Source organism: Pseudorasbora parva, chromosome 24, assembly GCF_024679245.1.
Source record: "Pseudorasbora parva isolate DD20220531a chromosome 24, ASM2467924v1, whole genome shotgun sequence".
NCBI classification, from domain to species: Eukaryota; Metazoa; Chordata; class Actinopteri; order Cypriniformes; family Gobionidae; genus Pseudorasbora; species Pseudorasbora parva.
This window is the reverse complement of record NC_090195.1, coordinates 21,542,449-21,564,928: the sequence shown is the minus strand read 5'-3', so window position 1 is coordinate 21,564,928 and position 22,480 is coordinate 21,542,449. Positions and strand designations below refer to the sequence as shown.

Here is a 22,480-nt window from a genome sequence, read left to right as displayed (position 1 = left end):
CAGGTCTTTTATTGTTTTAATACTGATGATTTTGGCATACAGCTCATGAAAACCCAAAATTCCTATCGCAAAAAATGTGCATATTTCATCCGACCAATAAAAGAAAAGGGTTTTTAATACAAAAAAAGTCAACCTTCAAAGAATTATGTTCAGTTATGCACTTAATACTTGGTCGGGAATCCTTTTGCAGAAATGACTGCTTCAATGCGGCGTGGCATGGAGGCGATCAGCCTGTGGCACTGCTGAGGTGTTATGGAGGCCCAGGATGCCTTAAGTTCATCCAGTGTTGGGAATCGCGTCTCAACTTTCTCTTCACAATATCCCACAGATTCTCTATGGGGTTCAGGTCAGGAGAGTTGGCAGGCCAATGGAGCGCAGTAATACCATGGTCAGTAAACCATTTACCAGTGGTTTTGGCACTGTGAGCAGGTGCCAGGTCGTGCTGACAAACAAAATTTTCATCTCCATAAAGCTTTTCAGCAGATGGAAGCAGGAAGTGCTCCAAAATCTCCTGATAGCTAGCTGCATTGACCCTGCCCTTGATAAAACACAGTGGACCAACACCAGCAGCTGACATGGCACCCCAGACCATCACTGACTGTGGGTACTTGACACTGGACTTCAGGCATATTGGCATTTCCTCCTCCCCAGTCTTCCTCCAGACTCTGGCACCTTGATTTCCGAATGACATGCAAAATTTGCTTTCATCCGAAAAAAGTACTTTGGACCACTGAGCAACAGTCCAGTGCTGCTTCTCTGTAGCCCAAAAGTGGCTTGACCTGGGGAATGCGGCACCTGTAGCCCATTTCCTGCACACACCTGTGCACGGTGGCTCTGGATGTTTCTACTCCAAACTCAGTCCACTGCTTCCGCAGGTCCCCCAAGGTCTGGAATCGGTCCTTCTCCACAATCTTCCTCAGGGTCCGGTCACCTCTTCACCTTGTGCAGCGTTTTTTGCCACACTTTTTCCTTCCCACAGACTTCCCACTGAGGTGCCTTGATACAGCACTCTGGGAACAGCCTATTCGTTCAGAAATGTCTTTCTGTGTCTTTCCCTCTCGCTTGAGGGTGTCAATGATGGCCTTCTGGACAGCAGTCAGGTCGGCAGTCTTACCCATGATTGCGGTTTTGAGTAATGAACCAGGCTGGGAGTGTTTAAAAGCCTCAGGAATCTTTTGCAGGTGTTTAGAGTTAATTAGTTGATTCAGATGATTAGGTTTATAGCTCATTTAGAGAACCTTTTCATGATATGCTAATTTTTTGAGATAGGAATTTTGGGTTTTCTTGAGCTGTATGCCAAAATCATCAGTATTAAAACAATAAAAGACCTGAAATTTTTCAGTTGGTGTGCAATGAATCTAAAATATATGAAAGTTTAATTTTTATCATTACATTGTGGAAAATAATGAACTTTATCACAATATGCTAATTTTTTGAGAAGGACCTGTACACACAAAATGTATGTTACCGTCTTGTCGAGTCTGCACATAAACCCCTGCCCGTCGTGACTCGCGAGTGAACGTTAACATTTGTCTAACATAACCATATCCCTGTATTCACTCTTAAAGTGAAAGCAGTAGAATAAACTGCTGTTGTCTCTCAGTTTATCTTTGTCTTGTTGTTTGATGAACCTTAATGAAACTCACTGCTCTTGAATGGCTAACTTTTGCAACGTTAAGGACTAACTTTGTTGTTGTTGTTGTTGTAATGACTAGCTTTTGCAACTTTTGTAAGGATTAACCCAATTTATTCAGGGAAGACCAATATTAATTTATATTTGATTCTTTATTAAATTTCTTTAGTATGTCTTACCTCAATTCTAATGTTAGACCTACCTGAAAAAAAATGTCTTTAGAAACAAAAATGCACTGCATAATCAAAGATTTAGGTGAGATAATGTATAACAAGAGTCATCTATAAGGGGGGAATTGCCCCATTTTCAGAAATAATCAATTCCCTGAATGAATGTCTGTAAAATTCCCTATAAATAATTGGCATACAGTAGCTTGCATTATTTTATTTTTTGGATCTGATGTAGTTGGTTGCTCAACTAGATCAGATGTTCATAATAATAACAGAAAAAAAAAACTTGCCATAGTTTTGTCCTTTGTGACAGTAGCCAGTTTCGGTGTAACAAGTTTTACGTATAGCTGCCAATTATTAAATGTAATCAGTGTTTTAGGAGGCTACATCCCATTAAGCTCATCTGATGTGTATTGGTCTGCCTAACCCCTCTGTTTGGAATCATTTTATTTTACTCTGCCTTATTTGGGAAAGATGGCATACAGTAGCCTTAAGTTCTCTCATTTTTGTAAATAAACACTTGGTGGTTCTTCAAGATCTTGAATCTAGCCTATTTCTACAGTTTAAAAACTTTTTGGTATAAAAGTTTTGGAAAGCCATCTAAAAGATGAACCGAAACCACTGTATAACTATAATTTACACCGATCAGGTATAAAATTGAGATCATAATTTTGAAAATTATGAAAAATGTTCCTAATATGGTGTTGGTCCCCATTTGCTACTAAAACAGCCCTAACCCATCGAGGCATGGACTCCACTAGACCCCTGAAGGTGTGCTGTGGTTTCTGGCACCATTTTGTTAGCTGCAGATCCTTTATGTCCTGTAAGTCGCAAGGTGGGACCTTCATGAATCTGACTTGTTTGTTCAGCACATCCCACAGATGCCAAGTCAAAATCTCAAACTCGTTGTTGTGCTCCTCAAACCATTCCTTAACCATTTTTTCTTTGTGGCAGGGTGCATTATCCTGCTGAAAGAGGCCACAGCCACCAGGGAATACCATTTCCATGAAAGGGTGTACATGGTCTGCAACAATGCTTAGGTAGGTGGAACATGTCAAAGTAACATCCACAAGGATGGCAGGACCCAAGGTTTCCCAGCAGAACATTGCCCACAGCATCACACTGCCTCGCAGGCTTGCCTTCTTCCCATAGTGCATCCTGGTGCCATGTGTTCCCCCAGTAAATTTAAGCTACAGTAACTTTTCTAACAGAACCAGCATTAACTTCTTGAGCAATTAACTTGTCTGTTTGAATGGACTACCAGACCAGCCTTCGCTCCCCATGTGCATCAATGAGAAATGGCCGCCCATGACCCTGTTGCCGGTCCACCACTGTTCCTACCACTGTTCCTTTCTTGGACCACTTTTGATAGATACTGACCACTGCAGAGCGGGAAGAGCCCACAAGAACTGCAGTTTTGGAGATGCTCTGATGGTCGTCTAACCAACAAAATTTGGCCCTCAAAAAACTGAAAAAGGCCATTTTTTCTGCTTCTAACACATCAACTTTGAGGACAATTGAAATGTTCAATTGCTGCCTAATATATCCCACCCACTAACATGTGCCGTGATGCAGAGATAAGCAGTGTTATTCAATTCACCTGTCAGTGGTATGCCTGATATAGATCAGTGATAGAAATAGTCAATAAATAGACAAATGAACAGAAATTGTACATGGCTAAGAAATTGGCATGCGTTTTAAACTTTTAAATATGTTTTCTTTGTTTTCGTTATTTTTCTGCCCATCACTTTTATTTGTCATTGAACCACATAAAAAGGACTTATTATCTTATTCTCTCTCAAACCTGCAGCTCAGCACGCAGCCTCTTGTTCTCCTCATCCAGCTTGGCTTCTTTCTTCTGCATGGAGGCGATCTCATTGTTCTTGCTGACCCTGAAGATCTCGTAGTCTTTCCTGAGGCGCTCATACTCTGCCGCATACTCCAGTTCCACCGATCCGTTGGATTTGAAGCTGGCACTGATGACACGAGGCCCGCGACGGAAGGAGCTCCGCAGCAGACGTGCTTTTGGCTTCACCTCCACTGGTATCTCGCACGCCTCCCCTCCCTCACCACCATACGCATCCTCAATCACCTCACCAGGGCTCACCAGAGAGGATGCCGTACCCATAGCAAATAATAAGATGCCTGTCAGCTAGATCACTCTTCCAGAATCTACATTGCTGGTTCTGTTGGAAGAAGGAAACAAAAACAGTAGAGCAGCAGGACCGACAGGTCTTGTTTTGATTTATTTCAGGAGATATCATGGACCGGTTTCACAGACAGGGTTTGATTAAGCCAGAATTAGGTCTTAGTTCAAGTAGCTTTTTATAAACATGCCTTATAACTTTACTGGTGTGCATCTTGAGACAAAATAATGACACTGGAAATTTTAAGATAGTTAGATAAAAGTTGCTTTCAGTTAAAACATGTTGATTATACATTAGTCTGTGACTAGGTTTAGGCTTAAATATATCATATTACAGCAACTGGATATGTTTGTTCTGTGGTTTATGCACTATACACTCATGTTTAAAACTATTTTGTTGTCAAAGCATTAAAAATCCATTAGAAAGCCCATAGTTCTTTCAGCAAGTTATAACGTCATGGCAATATTTTCCAAGGACAGTGACACACAAACAAAAAAACAAACAAAAAACTATGCCATTATACATACGTATAGTGTCTGTCTCACAATGTAGATTAACGTTATAAAATGAAAACAATAACGTTAATGAGACGGTGTGACGAAGTTATGCACAAAGACAGTATTTTACGATGTAAATGTTCTAACGTTAATAGGTTAACACGCAGTTTACTACCTTTTCTTTACACTGACATTAAAATCAAACACATGCTAGACTTTTATTGACTGCATATTTTGAAAAATAAAGTTTAAGCATCACCTTAAAACTGCGGTCTTGAACCCTGCGGTCATCCTGGAGACGACAGGCGGGACGAATCTCGACAGAGAGAAGAAAAATACTCCACCCAACCGAGATAACGAAGGAGATCCAGGACGAAAAAACTGTTATCGATCTTAAGACCCGAGATACATATCGACAAGTAACGTGCTTATGAACTCTGCTTGCATTTTAGGCAAAAAAGTAAACAAATTATCCAGATGCACACGTTTTATCCCCGCTGTCTTCCTGACAACCGCGTTACTAGGCACGCCTTCTTCTAAGGGTCCTCAGTTTGACCAAAAAGTGAACCTGAAGCGTTTTCGTTAAAGGGATAATTCACCGAAAAATGTAAATTCTCTCATAATTTACTCACCCTCAAATTGTTCCAAACCTGTATGAATTTACTTCTTCTAATAAACACAAAAGAAGATATTTTTTAAAGCATGGGTAACCAAACACATTGAATTTCATAGTATTGTGTTAGGCAGAAGAAAGAAATCCATACAAGTTTGGAACAATTAGAGCGTGAGTAATTGATGACAGAATTAAACATTTTGGGTGAACTAACTATCCCTTTAAATTTCATGCTGCGTTCACTTTTTGGTGAAGAAAAAATACTTACCTTTGAGTGTGTAGCTGAAGTCTAGACAGAGGCTGCCTCCGAATTTGCATACTTCCCTACTATATAGGCCTTGTAGGCGAAAAAAATAGCCCTTACTATTAAAGGGGGGTGAAGCACTCAGTTTCAGTCAATCTCATGTCAATCTTGAGTACCTATAGAGTAGTATTGCATCCTTCACATCTCCGAAAAGTCTTTAGTCTTATTATATTTAAAGAAATATAGGCTGTACCGAGTCTTTCCCAAAAAAAACTGAGCGGCTGGAGGCGAATCGTGTGGGCGGAGCTAAAGAATGACGAGTGGGCACAAAGCGGTGACGTCCTCAAGCGTGGAGAAGAAAACGCTACCCAGATTCAACTAATACAGATATGATCCAGAATCAGATCTGGAGGCTGAAATACATTTAACAGGAGAAGCAACAACAGCAGGACGTCGGTCTCTGTGGTATGTACTGTATTTAGTGGCCTGTCAACATTTGTGTGTGTTTACTCTCAGTTTATGAGGACATGATTCGGTTTATGGACTATTGTATGCGACTAAACCTTAGCAGTAGCAAGCAAAACAGTTTTGCACGTCAGACTAGTGTAACGTTATACATAGAACAACAATGGAGTAACCGTTTGACGAAGTTACGAAGCATTTGACGAAGCATGCTTTGTGAGAATGCTAGGTTTATGTTTGGGTGGTTTTACAATAAACACACTGACACCTATAGTGGTCAGCTAAACAAATGTATTTAAACACACGCCATAGATCGCATGCTCCATTGATAAATTAACTATACACGATCATGTCGTTTACTGATGTTTACTCACGCGACGATAGCCAACAACATAGACATTTGAAGCAGTTTTACTCACTGCCTGTTTCTAAAGCAGGACCGAACCTTTATCGCTGGGACCGCTCCCGTCAAAAACAACACTTCTTTGGTATGATTTGGTGAAGTCCTGTGACAGCAGTGACCGTGGAGATCCACTTTGCGACGCGACTGAAGCGATGTTGTGAAGCTTCCCGTCATTTATGCGTTCAAATCGGTTCAAATGCAGCGCTGCCTACCCGGAATGCTTTGCTGAAGCGTTGAAGTCGCTTGATGTCACCCATAGAAATAGAGTGGCGTGCGGCGCAGACTATAACGACATAAGTGTTCACGGACGAGTGGATCTGCACTTTCAGGAGCGAGTGTTTATGGGCGTGCATTTCCTCACTCACTCTAGTCACGCGCGCGCACCCTACCGGGAGAAGAGCCCGTACAGGCCATACAAGTCATACAAGTGTCGACGTCAAGCCGACCCATACTAAAAAAAAAACACAAAATTATAAACGCAACACTTTTGTTTTTGCCCCCATTTTTCATGACCTGAACTCATCGATCTAAGACGGGGGGGTCTTAGATCGACGAGTTCAGGTCATGAAAAATGGTGGCAAAAACAAAAGTGTTGCGTTTATAATTTTGTTCGGTGTTGAGGAGTTTTCCACAATCTTTGTGTATCTATGTATCTATGAAGTTTCAGCACAATATACCCCACATATCTTATTATATCATGTTGTAAATGCTTATTTGAGTGGAAGGAAAAACATGCTATTTTCATGCATGTATCTTTAAATGCAAATGAGCTGCTGCTCCCCATCCCTCTTTCCAGAAATGGGCGGAGCCTGTACAGCTGGTAACTCAGATACTCTGCTGAAAACTAAAACTTCTGTTTGGTTTAGATTATCATCTCTAAAGTGGTCACACTCACGTGACATTGCAGTTCTTCTTTATCATGAAAGTTTATCATATTTGGCAATCTGAGAGCACACACTCGAAGCACACGCACTAAACGCTGGATGTCAGACAGTGGATTTCATGAGTATTAAATAAAGTTCTCTTTCACATCTTAATGCTCTTAAACTGTCAAATACGAACATGGTTACATCAAAAACACACTAAGTTCACATAAACACAGTCGGTTATGTCTGTGAGCGTAAACAGCAAGTAAAGAAATCACGTGCATATTAGATCTGTGTATTAAAGTGACAGTAATATACAGTACATACTGCTAAAAATAAATCAGGAAAAAGATCAACAGAAAAAAACTTACTATCTTGATTTAACTTTGTTATCTTTGTAAAAATGCTATGTAAAAATACATTTCTTACTTGCATGCTGCTGTTAAATGCTCTGGCGAGGAAATAAACATGGCAGACTGTGTATAGCTCATTCAGGCCAGGTCTATGCAAATAGAGCAGAATCCGTCAGCAGTCGTGTGCGGGGTCTGTGCAGTGAGACATGTGGCTTGTTCTAATATATCATATTGCTAATGATTTAATGGGATTTAAAAAACGAGTGGGTGGATTTTTACCATTATAGAGTTGATGTACACACACTGTCAACACACATGTATATTCAAACACCATGTAAAAGTGAATTGGAAATAACATTGGAAATAAAATGGTCAAAATCTTCAAGGCACAATCAACCAATGCGATTTTAAAATTACAATAAAATCATATAATGACATAAAAGAACCAAACAATGTGCAACAATTGTTTAAAATGTGTTTGTGAGGACATTGAACGATGTGAGATTTTGATTTTTTATTCAAATCTGACCATCTAAAAGTAGCTATATACAAACATTTTATATGATAAATTATTGATAAAATATGGATAAAATGAATACAATATTATTAATAAAAAAAATGATTAATGAAAAATGCTGGAAAAAGTGGAAAAAATGCTTTTACACTGTAAAATCCAATAGTTGTTCTTACTTAGACTTTGAAATGAACTTTACTTAATGTCCAATAATTTGTTGAACTTACTTTAAAAAAATGTAATCTGAAACGAATTGTAAAATGAAGCTAAAAATAATAAAACGAAGTTAGGATGGCTCTGTGAGGAGTTTCTTTGGGAGTACAATTCCTCAGATTGCAGATAGAATTATTTTTACACAACTTGAATGGATAAGAACAACTTGATGCAATTAAACTTACTTAAATTGAGTGTTGAGTGCATTCATGCTAGGTGAACTAATAAAAATATGTTCATTTTACTTAAAGAAAACGTGGAAACCGAATGCAGTTTTTTTTTTTAAATCACCATAACTGAAAATAACAGATTAAAACTATATTGAGTATCATGGTATTTAATATGTCTGCAGAACATAACATAACACTGTTAGTTAAATGGAACTACTCAATAATTCATTCTTACGATTACATCTTAGGTAAGATTAGAATTGGCATTAAACTTGATTACTTAATTCACTTGGGAGGTGTTAGCTTTATTTACTTTTAGCTGAATATTAAATTAACTTCAGTTTTCCCTTTAAGTTTGCTTTGCAAAAATAAGACAATCGGTTTCCAAACTTTTTTTAAGTAAACTGAACTTGTTAGAATTTACAGTGTACTGTGATCTTGTAATCTGGAAATGGGATGGGAGATTTCTGAATGATTGTGGTCTATTATTATCAGTCATACTTTTTCCATGTCTACTATCACTTTAACGTCTTAAAATCCAAGACCATTTTGGATTTGGCCTACCCAAATTGAAAAGCTTCCCATGCACATACAGTGGTCTAGGTTCAAAATTTTAGTGTCATTTTACAGGAAACCCTTTAAAGTTACTTAAAACACTGCTAAAAGTGTTAAACATGTATATGTTGTCTATGCTTATATATTTTTATATATATACATTTATTTTTGAAAGTGTGTAACATATACCATGTTTATCACTTTTAGTTTCCTGTAAAATGACACCAATATTTTGAACTTAGACCACTGTATGTGTGTATGGGAAACTTTTCAGTTTGGTTAGGGCAAATCCAGGCAGAAATGATACCAGAGTAATTTAGTGTAAATACATTACTTTGTCTAAAACAGATGCAAAAGTGAAGCATATCTCCAGAAAGTAGAGACTCTAAGCTTTCAAATGGTACTGTCAGATCTCCTCCAGAGACATTTAAAGTTTAAAGTATATACATGATGATGTCATTCCAGACCTTGTACATTTTCCGCATTTTCCAGAAAATGAGTTTCATTATGCCTTGTATTTTACAGCTGACAAAATTTTGTGGCCTTTCTGGATCATTCTGTGGATTGGTCCTCGTTGACATTTCTTTCACAGAGCTGCAGAAGGGTCTCTTGGTAATTTCTAGCCAGAAAGAAGTACATGACAGGATCCAACACGCCGCTCATGCATGTTAAAGCAGAGGTGATTCGATTTCCCAAATACAGCATTTGCCTTTTGGATTCTGACCTTGACATGTCATCATGCTGTATGATAAAGACAAATCGGTGAATATGATAGGGCACAATGGCAATCAAGAAGTTAACCACAGTAAGTATGATCATTCTCTTTGCTTTACGCTGAATAGGTGTCTTTTCTCGAAAAGTCATATGTTTGACTTTGCAAAATATGAGAATGTAAGAAACACTCAGGGTGACCAGAGGTATAATGAATGCAATAGCAGTGGACACCACAGCCCTGGTGGGATTGGAGGAGTTCTCTATGTACAGGTGTTCACACACTGTAACATTCTGCCAATGTCTAGTCGGTTTGTTTTTGGACAACAGGAGAGGCACCATGGAAATGGTCACCATTACCCACAGGATCACACAGACCACTTTGGCAATCTTGGTTGTTCTCAGATTCTGAGTTTTGTGTGGCAAGACGCAAGCCAACAGACGGTCTACACTGATGCCGGTCATTAAGTACATGCTGCAGTAGAGGTTGACGAAGAAAAGGAAGCCCACCACGCGACAGGCTGTTTCACCAAGAGGCCAGTGGCCGTCTGACATGTGGTAGATCACTCGCATGGGGAGAACCAAGACGTAAGATATGTCCGCTATAGCCAGATGCTTCAGAAACACTTTGGAAGGGGTGTTGTTGGTGTTTTTGTGGCTGAACACCCAAAGAGCCAAGGCATTGCTCGGGACCGAGAGGATGAAGATGACAACGTAGAAGGCTGTGAACAGGATGTTCTCCACATGAGAGCTTAGGTAAATCCCCTCCACAGAGTTATTCGACATATTGCAAGTCTATATTTTGTGACTGATCTGCTGTGTGGAGAACGACAATAATCAGAATAAGTATCAGGCAGTCATGTTTTATCAATGTTATTATCTTAACAACTGTAAACTGAAAGTGAGAGTGTGTAAATGATTTTTAATGCATCTCTGAGAATATATTTGACTGAAAGATTTCGTATTTATAACATATTACTTTGAAATTAAAAGATCTATTTATATTATATAACTCTAAAACTAAAACTCTAAAACAGACTAAATAGCAATATAATATTTTACAGCATTTTTAAGCAATAAGGTGTGTGCATACATATAGGCTATAAATTGGAAATAACACTGAACTTCAAGTCAACTAATATTCAGTAATGGAAATGTTAAAATCAATTAAAAACAACAACAACAAAAATATATAAATGTCGATGTACTTACAAGTAGGTATAGAGACGTCCTCAGCAGACAGAACATAATGATTGACACATTGTTTGGCTATTGACCAAGTCTGGTTGAATGTTGCTTATCTGTTTCCTCATTTAGTCATATAAGGCTTTGACTTCACATAAGAGGCATCACGCAAAAAATTAATTACATGCACAGACATGTGAGCTCCTTTCAAATTGAAAAAAATGGGCTGCCCTTTTAGAAAATCCACATTGACACACATCACCCTCTACTGGTCTCTTTACCTGCTTTAGCATATGTGATGATTGCAACTTACACTTTATAAGACAAACCTGGCATAGTTCACATTTACATTAAAGCTGGAATTATTTGTGTGCATAAATCCACTTTATTAGCTTACAAAATAATTGTAAAAAAGCTACAAAATCGGCCAAAAGTTTAGACATGCCTACAGTATATGTATTCGGCACTACTAAACATTTTAGTATAACTGTCACGTCATTGGAACTATAAATTAACACAAATGGAAGCATTGTGATTTTACCAATATTTTAAACAAATCATTTTTGCAGTATTTCTGCACACATTACATACATTCAGTGTGTCCAAATGCACAGTTCACAACATGGGTACTTAACAAGAATGTCAATGTCATTACAATGGAAGTGTAAAGGTGTAAAAGACAATGTGATTTAAAAAAAACACAAGTCACCTGAACTATCTGCCAAAATGTTTAATAGAAGGACTTGCAGTGTTGAAGTGGAGAAACCATAGCCTAGAGGCCATGTAAACGACAAGCATGCACAACTTTATTGTTTTGATACCTACACTCGTTTGAACAGATTACTTCTGCAATTAAAGCTATACAAAACCAAAGAAAACATATTTATTTACAAAATCTGTCTGTGCAAGCATGATTTTCTTCTATTACGTTCTCTCTCTACAATTTTGTATAGGCATGCATAGAAATAAACTTTGGTACAATGTTAACAAAACTAAAGACGATCTCTGAAATAGAGATGTTACAGTATATACATGTGAAGTAGAGAGCAATTTTATCAATCACTACAATTTTTAGTTTACATTTAGACATCAACACTCATTAATTTAAGAGCCATAGACTGCATGGTAAATCAAGGATTTTTTTGACATGAGTAGGTTAAGCCAGGTATGACCTATCCTAAATGTACAGTAGTGTCTAACACAGTATATATAGTCATTTGTAAGCATGTAAATTACAAACTTTGGCAAATAGGCACAACTACTGAATAGACAGACAACTGTTCATTGAAAACCTGTCAATTTATAACAATAAATCTTAAAGACATTGGCAGTGCATGTAAGACAAAAAAAAAAAAAAGACAATGTTTGATATTTTGTGTTAATGGTAAGTATACTTACTTTATCACTTATTGTGGCTACAACCAATGGCTACAACCAATGTCTGTCAACTTTTTTAAAAACGCAAAATGAAAATATTCTACAATCATTTAGAGGATGCTAATATCCAAACCATTGTTTACATACTTTTTATAACGTTAGCTTTAATACTTATTATCCTCTCTTCAAGTTGTATGAAAAATAAATATTCTTTTCAAATGAAGTGCTCTGTAAAATCCTTGATCAAGAGCCTGCTCTCTGCAATTAAACTTTTTACTTTTTAAAATAAAACAGTTTCTCTTTTTACATGTTTATAATTTGCAGAGATTCAAGTTTAAAACACTGAATAATGGAGGATGGCCATTCAATTGAACAGAGAAAATGATAACATGCAATAGCCAAAGTCACGCCAAAACAAAGTTCCCTCTGATGTAACAATATTTTCTGTTCAGACAACTAAAATAAAAAAACTACTTAAAATGTGAATCGAAAGTAAATCAGGAGTGACTCCACCTCATTAAGAGATAAACAAATGGTTGCAAAAGCAGCAAAGCAATTTACGCAGCATCCTTAGCGACAGTTACAGTTGGGATGGCTGATTTACCGGCGCTCCCATTGTGCGGCCGACTGTAGCTGGTGAAGCTGGGTGTGTGAATGGTACGGATACTCTTCGCACTCTGACTCAACATAGTCGGGGACAAAGGGGAGTGGGAACAGGAAGAGGAAGAAGAGGTGGAAGGTCGACCATTTTGTGTCTGCATGGGAATAGAGAGGCCTTTAGTGCTGTGAGTAGGAGGGGCAAATTTTAAAGAACCATTAGAAAGGGAGGGGATATGAGATGAGGGGGTGGAACTGGATCGAGGAGGAGGGATAGAAGATTTGCTAGCAGGAACGGAGGAAGATAAAGGAGAAGAATTAACAATATTAGTAGAATCAGACTGGGACAAGCCTTTTCCCATACTAGAGGGAAAAGCAGGAATTTTAGAAGCAGGCACAGTAGGAGAAGTGGATTTGGGATCTCCTCCAGATCTTTTAGCACTTCCATTAGCCTGCGAACAAAGATGCCAAAACACACTGATTGTCAACAAAGGGATCTTGACTAAAATACGCAAAATTTCTAAGCATGTTTAAAGTCATACTACTGGGATCTACAGTTAATCACGGCAGATTATCAAAGACACAGAAGCTACATATGTAAATGAAAGTACTAATAGCACACACACTGGCACTGTCTACAAGGTAAGAAAACAGAACAATATCACTTTAGGTAGACTGTCAAAAGGAAAGGAGAGGGAAGATGAAAGATGGAAGGATTATGAGTTTTAGAGTGAGTAATGCGCAATGTAAGTGCAACCAACCAGTACTCAAGACCATAGGAGGCTCCAGGAGGAATAGAGGAGGTACAATTTGGAAAGGCATCCATGGGATAAATGGGACAGAGTAGATCTGTGGACCGTGGGCAGTGGGGCCAGAGTTTGGGGATTCCTCCGAGAGGTAAACAGGGAAAGGGTCCAAACATGGGTTAAGTAGAGAAGGATCCTAACTTGCAGGGGAATTGTCACAGGCATTGGAGTGTGTAAGGGTTAGATGTCAGTGGTTTTAGTTAAAAAGACCCTATTCTAAGCATCCAACAGTGTTAGGTAAGCAGTGGCTGTAGTGTTTTTATTTATTTATCTTTCTTTCACTATTGTAAAATTAGTTTATCTTCTGGAGCAACCAAAGCCACAAGCAGAGCAAACATGCAGAAGCATTTGATTGTTTTATGAGATAACAGTCATTTGCCTTCGGTCACAGCCATTAAAAAAAATGTAGCAGAAGAAAATGTCAACAGTTCAAAGACAGCATTCGGCACTGGGCCTTTCGCCAAAGAACAGTTTGTTTGGTCTCATCAGGTTCTTTGTTAGTTCCTTTCCTTCTCAATATATACCCTGCAAAAACTAACTCTCCTCTCGAGTCTATGTCTAGGTGTGTGCATATTTCTGACTGGACAAGTGGTCCTATAATAAGACTACCTGGCGAAATTGCCTCTGAGAGTCCTGTAGCTTTTGCGGTTTTGTTGCCCTCTCTTTTTCTGAGGTGCCTGGTTGCTGCCGCGCCTTGGCAGAAACAGGCACCGGCATCCGACTAGTAGGTGAGACCACGCTGGCATTCTGCAAAAAAAGATTTAAACCAAACAAAAGAGAAAAGGGATAAAAAGAAAGAAACAAAAAATGAGAGCCATATTTCAGCCGGGTTTTAAACTAAATCACAGCAAGACAACGCTTGCACAACACATCTGTGGACACTGAAGAGTATGTATACCAGAAAAGAAGTAAGGAAGCATGCAAACCAGTCCAGAATACTAACACAGTTTCTTTGAGGACTGCCTTAGAACCCACAAAAAGGAACCAGAAACAATGTGAGTGTGGTTCTAAGACTATGAAAGTTGTTTGCTACTTTAACCCAAGATTAGAGCACCATCAGTGAACACACAAAGGCCTATCCATAAAAAAACACCACACCAGAAATAAACACACCATATTTATAAAAAAATATGTGAAGGTGTTAAAAAGTTCAGATCCCAGAGTTGGTAGCCTCCACCACAGGAGAAGCTAAGGATCTGTAGAAGTCACCGGATAGTGTGGAACTGTTATGAGCAAGAGGAGAGGGACAGATCCATAGTCTTTGTTAAGGTAATAGGAGCTAAAGAGAGACCTGCTGGGTGGGAACTGGTGTGACTGAGACCCCTGTAGTTGGTATGATGGCAGGCCGAGGAAGGAGCTGTGGTTTGGTCTTTTTTCGGAGGCCAGGACCTTTAATGGAAGAAGTCGGCCTAGGAACTAAGGTTTTGGGAGAATGTCCTTTCTCTGAGTGCCCTGAACTCTCTCCAAACTTGTTGTCCTGAGTTTCAGGGTTCACCAAGCTTTCTGGGTCTTCCGGAGACTTTGGGCTCATTTCGCAAATTGTGTTTTCGAGCTGCTGTATTGTTTGCTCTAGACTGTCAAGGGTTTTATAGGTACTCTTACGAATCTGGGCAGTTCGTCCATTAGGTTCCTGCGAATTTGATTTTGAAGACTCTGTTTTGGAGCAAGCAATTTCAAACCTCTTGGTCTCTTTTTGTTGTCTGACAGTTCCATCTGGTTCTTCCTCATCCTCATAGACGACAACCTGCAAAGTCTTTTTGCCCGTTTTACTTCCAGCACGAATGGCTTGCGTTAACGCTGCAAACTGTTTCTTGGGAAACTTAAACCTGAACTTTTTCTTTCCATCTTGCTTTGCATCACCGTTTACATCTTCTAATGCCCCTCCCTCAGATAAAGATGAAGATGAAAAAGAGTTCATGACTTGACCATCTGCAAAAGAATGTGAACCAGTAACTTTTCCAGAATCTCTACCATCTCCATTATGTTTGATCTGCACTCCTCTATTCAATTCTTCTTCCTCGGTTTCCTCATTCTCCTCATCTATTCTTTCTTCTGCAAGCATCCGGTCTAGCTCCTCCTCACATTCAAAGACGGTAGAGAGGCGTTTGTAAGCTGAGTGGATGTCCATTGGCTCATCAAATATGATGATCACTGGCTTTTTACTGTAGTTGTCAGCACAAGGGGGACCATTGGTATTGCCATTTTCTCCTGATGCTGAGCCACTGTCAGATGCACTTGGTCGTTTACTGCCAACAGTTACCGTCTGCACACTACCTTTCTTGGCGTCTACAAGCTGATGGTACTCTCCAGTTGAGAGGGCTTGTACCTTGGTGTTTGTAATCATGAAGGCAAAGTTGTCAGGAGGAGGTGGAGGTGGCTCTTCTCCTGGCAGATCAGGACTGAGAAAGGTCTCATCATTTTCCTCCATTTCCTCAAATTTCCTTTCCTTCGCCTTGGATGAACCAAACAGAAGCTTCTGATTTGATAAATCTGGCCCAACTGGAATTGCTTTAGAAAGAATGTGTTCGGTGTCTCCAAAGGAGACTGGTGAGCAAATTGCTGTTGGAGACTCTATCCTCTCCTCTATGCTAACCTGCACTTGAGCAGCCTTAACCACATGAACTTTCCCTTTGGTTGGGCTACCTGGAACTTCTTCCAATGGAGAAGGTGGATATGAATTCAACGAGGCTGAACGAAACAGTTGATTTTGGTGGAGAGAGCTAGAAGAGCTGGCTGGGCCGCTACTTTTGAGGGCACCAAATTTGTTAGTCGATACCTGCAGCTGGCTTTGAGATTGGTCAGAAGCATTGACATGTGACACCTGTGATGGGGGAGACTGTGATGCATCTCTACGCTCTGTTGATTCCTCTGACACTGATGAAGTCCCCTTGGAGATCTGAGCTGTGACATAGTAGATGACCTTAAAAGGTCAAAGGTCAGGAAAAAGAAAAATACATTTCCATTAGTTAAGTTTGTTATGAATCCTATCTGGAATTAATTATATACTCTACAATTGGTTTGGCCATTTCTGGGACAGAACACTATTGCAGGAAAACACCGTTTGGAGTAACCTGATAGGGGCACTAATCACTATTTTGGTAATAGGGGATCTCATTATTATTTAATGACTGATTATCACTAAGACAAAACTATCATAGCATGGTCTTATCATCAAAGTCTAGATGGAGTTTACAGTAAGTCTATAATAAGTATGTACTTTTATAATAAACACTGGCGCTTACCCCAGGACTCTGACGAATTGTATTGTTGCCATTCTCGTCTGTGTCAGGATTCTTGTCATCTTGGTTTTCTGTATTCTGTGGTTTGTGGGGGACAACATCACTTCACAAAGAAACAATCTCAGTCTACACGCTACTCTATGACCAATTTTAGGCTACTTTTGACGAAACATGTTCTTGGATCATACATTCTATTATATTACGTTTTTGTTTTTTTTAAATGTAATGATGCCAATAAAATGTTACAGCTGGAAATACTGACAATTTCTCTTCTCTTTGTCAATGTTAAACATATTTTTAAATAGCCAATGCATTGGATTCATAATTTAATAACATGTTTGGAGCTAGACCTAAGGCATTTGTTAACTAATCTAAATAAACTTTACGAAAACAATAAATTTTAGAGTTGTAATACATGTTTCCAACTTTTTCTAAAAATGTTTTCCTTCCGAATAAAGTATGCTGAATACAATTTTGAGATTAAACAGTAACGTCACCTTTAAATAAGACTGCATTTTTTTTAAAGGTGAGAAAATACTGTGAAAATGTTCAGTGAGCGGTGCAACGAAGGTCAAGAGAGAAAAAGTGAGACTGAAAATCCATCAAATAAGTAAGGAGGCGTATAGTAGCAGGCATGCAGCAAAGTGAGAAGATCAAAGAACAAATTCTGAACTCCAGACTGCTAGCTGAAAGTATCCTCTAAATTCCTCATGAATAAACCAAGTATAAGCTACATTCTACTGATGCATATGGTTTGGACCCTTTCTAAAGAGAAAACTAGTTGGCCACTTTAAAGTAGGTCCTGATAATTTCCCATAAATCTGCTAAATAACATTTTATCCAGGACAATTTGTTAATGTCATACCTCGATAACTCAAGCTGCACAAGTACATTATAGATGCTAATGTTTAAAAAATCTATGAATTGTGTCCAAGTGAGATCACATACCTTTTACCATCAATGTAAAGAAAGAAAGAAAAGAAAAGAAAACACACACACAACACCCTTTGACAGCAGAGCGTCGAAAATATAGTTTATTGATTGGATGACTCAGAGCACACAAATCTGATCATTTTTGTTTCCCCTTTTGGCTCAAACTACATCACTACAATCAGCACAGGTCATGAGTTCAGTATAGAAATAAAAGGAAAGGAACAGAATTTAAACTTAAAGAACAGTGAGAATGTTTTTGGTGTCAGATACCCATCAAAAGAGTGTACAGAGGAAGTTAGCAAAGGGTAAGAAAGCCAAACAAGCATTGTAAAGGACAGCCATCAGGGACAAGCGGCTGGCACAGGCAGGCAGTTGGAGGGTCTACTAAAGGACATCATATCCTTTACCTTCTTATCTTTAAGGGTCAGTAAGACCCCAGGTCTTAGCTCTCTGATCTGTGGCTCTACCAAACCCTTGAGCCCTACCTCCTTAATAGAGCACTTCTGGAAAACCTGAGAAGAAGAATTTGTGAGGAAGGGGGTTAAAGGTAAGAATCTGCCTATTACTAAATTGGCCAAACCTGTTCAAGATTACTGTACAATTTAATAGAAATAATCTACAGTGGGTTTCTATCAAAGTATTATCTGCCTGTAAACTACAGTTATTTTTAATTAGACATAATTTAATTATTTTTAATTTAATTGATTAATTTATGTTTAATTGTATACTATAATTATATTTGGTTTACATAATTCTGATTTCCATGCACTTTCTATTCTATTAAAATGTATGTCTACTAATTTAAAAGGTGAAATGGAGATAATTATATTCTATCTATCAAACAATGCTGTTTGTATGTCTTTCAATTGTTTAGGTTGTGTATCTACACAATTGTGGGGAACAGAAACTAATCTAGTGCAAGGAAATGAAACTGCCACCAAATGAGCCACACAGCAAAGCACCTTAGCACCCACACCAAGCAATTTCACACCCAAGACATTTTAAAATCGAAACACTTATAATTAGTGAGTGAGCATGTACATGTATTAATGTTTATAATCAATAATAACATTGTTATGCTTAACAGGTCTGTGTATGTTTGATTTTCTGCATGTATCTCACCTGTAGCTCTGCCATTATCTTGTCTCCCTCATCCTCTTCCTCAGTGATAGCCGAAGCAGCAATAGGTGGAGGAGTAATGGGTTTGCGCTTCGCCTCTGGAGGGGTCTTTGGTTCAGACTGAGACACTGTACTGGACTCCTCTTCACCCTCCTACAAAGGATTTCAACAAATTATATTAATAATTAAAACATATATAATTAACATTTAATTTAATTTAATTTAATTTAATTTAATTTAATTTAATTTAATTTAATTTATATATATATATATATATATATATATATATATATATATATATATATATAATACTAATTATTCTTTAAATATAACACACATTTAAAATGATATTTAATTATATGATTTGTACTTAACTCTTTCCCCGCCAGTGTTTAAAAACAAAACAAAAGTTGCCCGCCACAGCCAGCATTTTTAATAATTTTCACAAACTATTTCATTGCCCCCCAGAATATGTTCTTATATGAAAGTTTAATTTACTAGAGTTAAGAACAAATAGTACAAATGTGTATTATATGTGTATCACGCCATGTATAATATGCTCCATGTATGATCATCGTTCTGATTCTGATCTTGATGTAGTCTTTTGCTCAAAATGATGCTTTTTTAAGCAAAAGAACGATGATCATACATGGAGCATATTATACATTAGGGTTGTGCAATATATCGAAATTATCACAATATCGCAAATGTACATATTGCAATATGCATAAAGTAACGGCACGCAATATCTGAATGATTTTAATAGCCAACTTCAACATTGTGAAAAGTGCCCGTTTTATGGGACTTGCTCGATGTTAAAAAGAGTTATTAGACGCAATAATTTGCAAAAAACAATAGCTTGCAGTCTTGCGCTGTCTGACACACACACTGAAAAGTGAACGACACTGCTGGTCACTTTCAGAAGTTTTAGCGATCACATTCTTTCTGGAAAAAGAAAGCAAACACAAATGGTTTAATTCTCAGTTTTTAATGTTTTATTGTTGAATATAATTGAAATAGATTTTACACACTTAATTGCAATATCATATCGCATATTGAATATCGCATTATTTAACAAGATATTGCATATCGCATTTTTCTTCAATATCGCACAGCCCTATAATACATGGCGTAGATCGAGTCCATCAACACCCCCAATGCTTGCACAGACCTATACCTCGCCTGTAGGGCTGTGAATCTTTGGGTAAGCAGAGAATCGATTCGATTCACCATTCATAGGTTTTCGATTTGATTCAAGAACGATTTTTGCCAATTCAGACCGATTCGATTCACATAAAAATTCGATACGATTCGATTAATTTGATTAAATTATGCATTTTCTTATATGCATTCATATGATTATTAAAATGCTTCCCCTAATGTGTCTTTAGTCAGGGTTTTCATAACAAAGCGGCCTTCAGAGGTCAAAGAGTGGGCAACAAACCCAGTAACACTTTACAATAAGGTTCATTAGTTAACATGAACTAATAATGAACTGCACTTATAAAGCATTTATTAATCTTTGTTAATATTAATTTTAACATTTACTAATGCATTATTAAAATCTTTGTAACGTAAGTTAATACACATATGAACTAACATGAACAAACCATGATTTTTATTAACTAATGTTAAGAAAGATTAACTAATGGTGAACAGAGGTGTTGGTTCATGTTAACTAATGCATTAAATAATGAAATATTGTAAAGTGTTACTAAAAAAAAAAACAGTTACACTTTACAATAAGGTTTCATTAGTTACCATTAGTTAATGTATGAACATGAACATGACTAACATGAACTAACCATAAGTGGTACATTTGTTACAGTATTTGTGTTAATAAAAATCCAGCAGTTCATGGTTTGTACACGTTCACAGTGCATTAACAAATGATAAGATTTTAATAAAGTATTAGGAAATGTTGAAATTACCATTAACAAAGATAAATAAAGGCTTCATAAGTGCAGTTCATTATTAGTTTGTTAAATTAACCTTTCTTTAGTGTTACCAAAAAAAACTTTTGTTCATTGTTAATGTTAGTTCATATTATTACTGTATAGTTTTATTATTATTACACACTTTACTTTAATAGCCTAGCCTATATAAAATGGCATTTGTAGAAATTTAAATAAGCCAAAATTTAAAAGTATTGTTAGTTAATGCTAACTATTGTGTATGATAGTTTTAATGGCTACACAACCTTACTAAAGCGTTCCAGCCATTAAACATGCATTGCTTCCATGGAAATATCAGGCACTTTTCCAGCTAATCCGAAACTAACTTTTCTTCATGGAATTGAAAGAAACGCCTTCTTTGTTCTCTTTATACGGGACATTTTTATGTCATCCTTATGTTGATAATTCTTAAAGTAAACGCGCCGGTGTGTCTGCTGTTGCAGAGTAACGGACGCAACTTTAATGCGCCTCTGATTGATAGATAAACTTCACACTCTTATTTCAGTGTTGTTAATGTTGTAGTTACTTTAGCAGTTTGCTTAGTATATTCAGTTAAACGATATTAAGTTAAATTTCATGTATAATTCATCAGAACTGTGCGTATGCATTTTAGACACTTACAAATGTGTTTGCTCCGTCCATGTAATAAATGTGCATCCTGAATAAGTGGGGTTGCATTTCAAATGCTCAGGTGTGACCCATTTCCCTAAAACTTCAGTATTTTATTTTATATAAATGAGCTATACAGACGGAGCGCAATCCATTGAAGGCGGTAAAGAGCGCAAGCACGCTGTCTGAAGGAGAGCTGTGACTGTGAGAGCTTGGATGACGCAGCACAACGTCTCTAATAACTCACACATGCAGTAGATATAATTACATTTTTATTTTAAAGCACTGAATCGTTTTTGAATCGCGATTCCACCGATTTTTAACATTTTATATTTAGTATCGGCCAAAAGTAACAATTCACGATTCAAAATACATGTTTCAAGATCGATGCATATGAATCGTCAGGATTTGTAATTGATGCATCGAGAAAACGAGTGAATCGTTACACCCCTATCGTCCTGGGTTGACATTTCATTCAGTAACATTAGGCAGTTTTGATTTATATGCTGTTTAATGTTGATGATCACGTTATTTTACAAATGCATTTGATTACATATGATATCGCTTGTTTCTGTGTGTTCTTCGCATGTGTTTTGATCAGGAGATTCAGTAGATGTGTAATAGCGTCCCCTATCCTATAACACTGAAAACACAGAAAGCCAGAAATTTCCGTCAATTCCGTCCGAAAGAGTAAAGACAAAGTAATAAAACATGTGTCCTACAAATATACTTGTACCGTAACAGACTCCTTCCTGCTGGTGTAAATGACCTCTCCAGAGCGGGTGGTGGTCATCCCAGTGTTGGTGGTGTAGTTTCGTCTTGGTGGGGGTGGAGGAGGGGACTTGTTGGCTTTCTCTGTGGTCTGAAGCTTCACTTTTTCCTGAGTCTTACTCTGTCTTTCTAGGTTGGATTTGATGGATAGGCTGGGTTTAAGAGGTCTCTCCAAGGCTGGCTTAACTGGCTTCTCCAGAGGCTTTGGAGGTTTCTCTGGAGCAGTCTTAAAAGGTTTCTCAGAGTTTGGCAGATTGTCATCTGCAAAAAGAAAAAATAAGCATAAAAATAAGCCAAATAGTAGTCTCAGGAGCACTAACATGTCTTTAGGTCTCTTA

General features: G+C 37.8%; 3 protein-coding genes across 6 annotated transcripts in view; all 3 read right to left on the bottom strand.

Annotated features, from left to right (window-relative positions):
• Positions 1-4,972, bottom strand: part of nphp3 (nephronophthisis 3) — a 37,826-nt gene extending 32,854 nt beyond the window's left edge. Inside the window, exons 1-2 of the mRNA XM_067435386.1 lie at positions 4,707-4,972; positions 3,608-3,989 (exon numbers count right to left, since the gene is read on the bottom strand). Of these exons, the coding sequence (XP_067291487.1) occupies positions 3,608-3,931 (324 nt within the window). The 5' untranslated portion in view covers positions 3,932-3,989; positions 4,707-4,972. The remainder of the gene's footprint in view (positions 1-3,607; positions 3,990-4,706) is intronic.
• A 4,119-nt stretch (positions 4,973-9,091) lies between these two features.
• On the bottom strand, positions 9,092-11,188 carry si:dkey-96n2.3 (uracil nucleotide/cysteinyl leukotriene receptor). Of its 2 annotated transcripts, none has more exons than XM_067435481.1 (2): positions 10,764-11,188; positions 9,092-10,367 (listed from the first exon to the last, which is right to left on the bottom strand). In XM_067435481.1, the coding sequence occupies exon 2, from the start codon at positions 10,335-10,337 to the stop codon at positions 9,393-9,395; it is 945 nt and encodes a 314-aa protein (XP_067291582.1). In that variant the 5' UTR covers positions 10,338-10,367; positions 10,764-11,188; the 3' UTR covers positions 9,092-9,392. The 2 variants fall into 2 exon arrangements, with proteins under 2 accessions (XP_067291582.1, XP_067291583.1); XM_067435482.1 differs by having other exon boundaries at positions 9,092-10,364.
• A 245-nt stretch (positions 11,189-11,433) lies between these two features.
• si:ch211-285f17.1 (sickle tail protein homolog) overlaps positions 11,434-22,480 on the bottom strand; it is a 158,737-nt gene continuing 147,690 nt past the window's right edge. The window contains exons 16-22 of one of the 3 annotated variants that reach the window (XM_067435478.1): positions 22,108-22,403; positions 18,811-18,960; positions 18,096-18,200; positions 16,759-16,833; positions 14,808-16,436; positions 14,126-14,263; positions 11,434-13,162 (exon numbers count right to left, since the gene is read on the bottom strand). In XM_067435478.1, the coding sequence (XP_067291579.1) occupies positions 12,671-13,162; positions 14,126-14,263; positions 14,808-16,436; positions 16,759-16,833; positions 18,096-18,200; positions 18,811-18,960; positions 22,108-22,403 (2,885 nt within the window). In that variant the 3' untranslated portion in view covers positions 11,434-12,670. The remainder of the gene's footprint in view (positions 13,163-14,125; positions 14,264-14,807; positions 16,437-16,758; positions 16,834-18,095; positions 18,201-18,810; positions 18,961-22,107; positions 22,404-22,480) is intronic. The other 2 variants (XM_067435479.1, XM_067435480.1) reach the window with 2 other exon arrangements.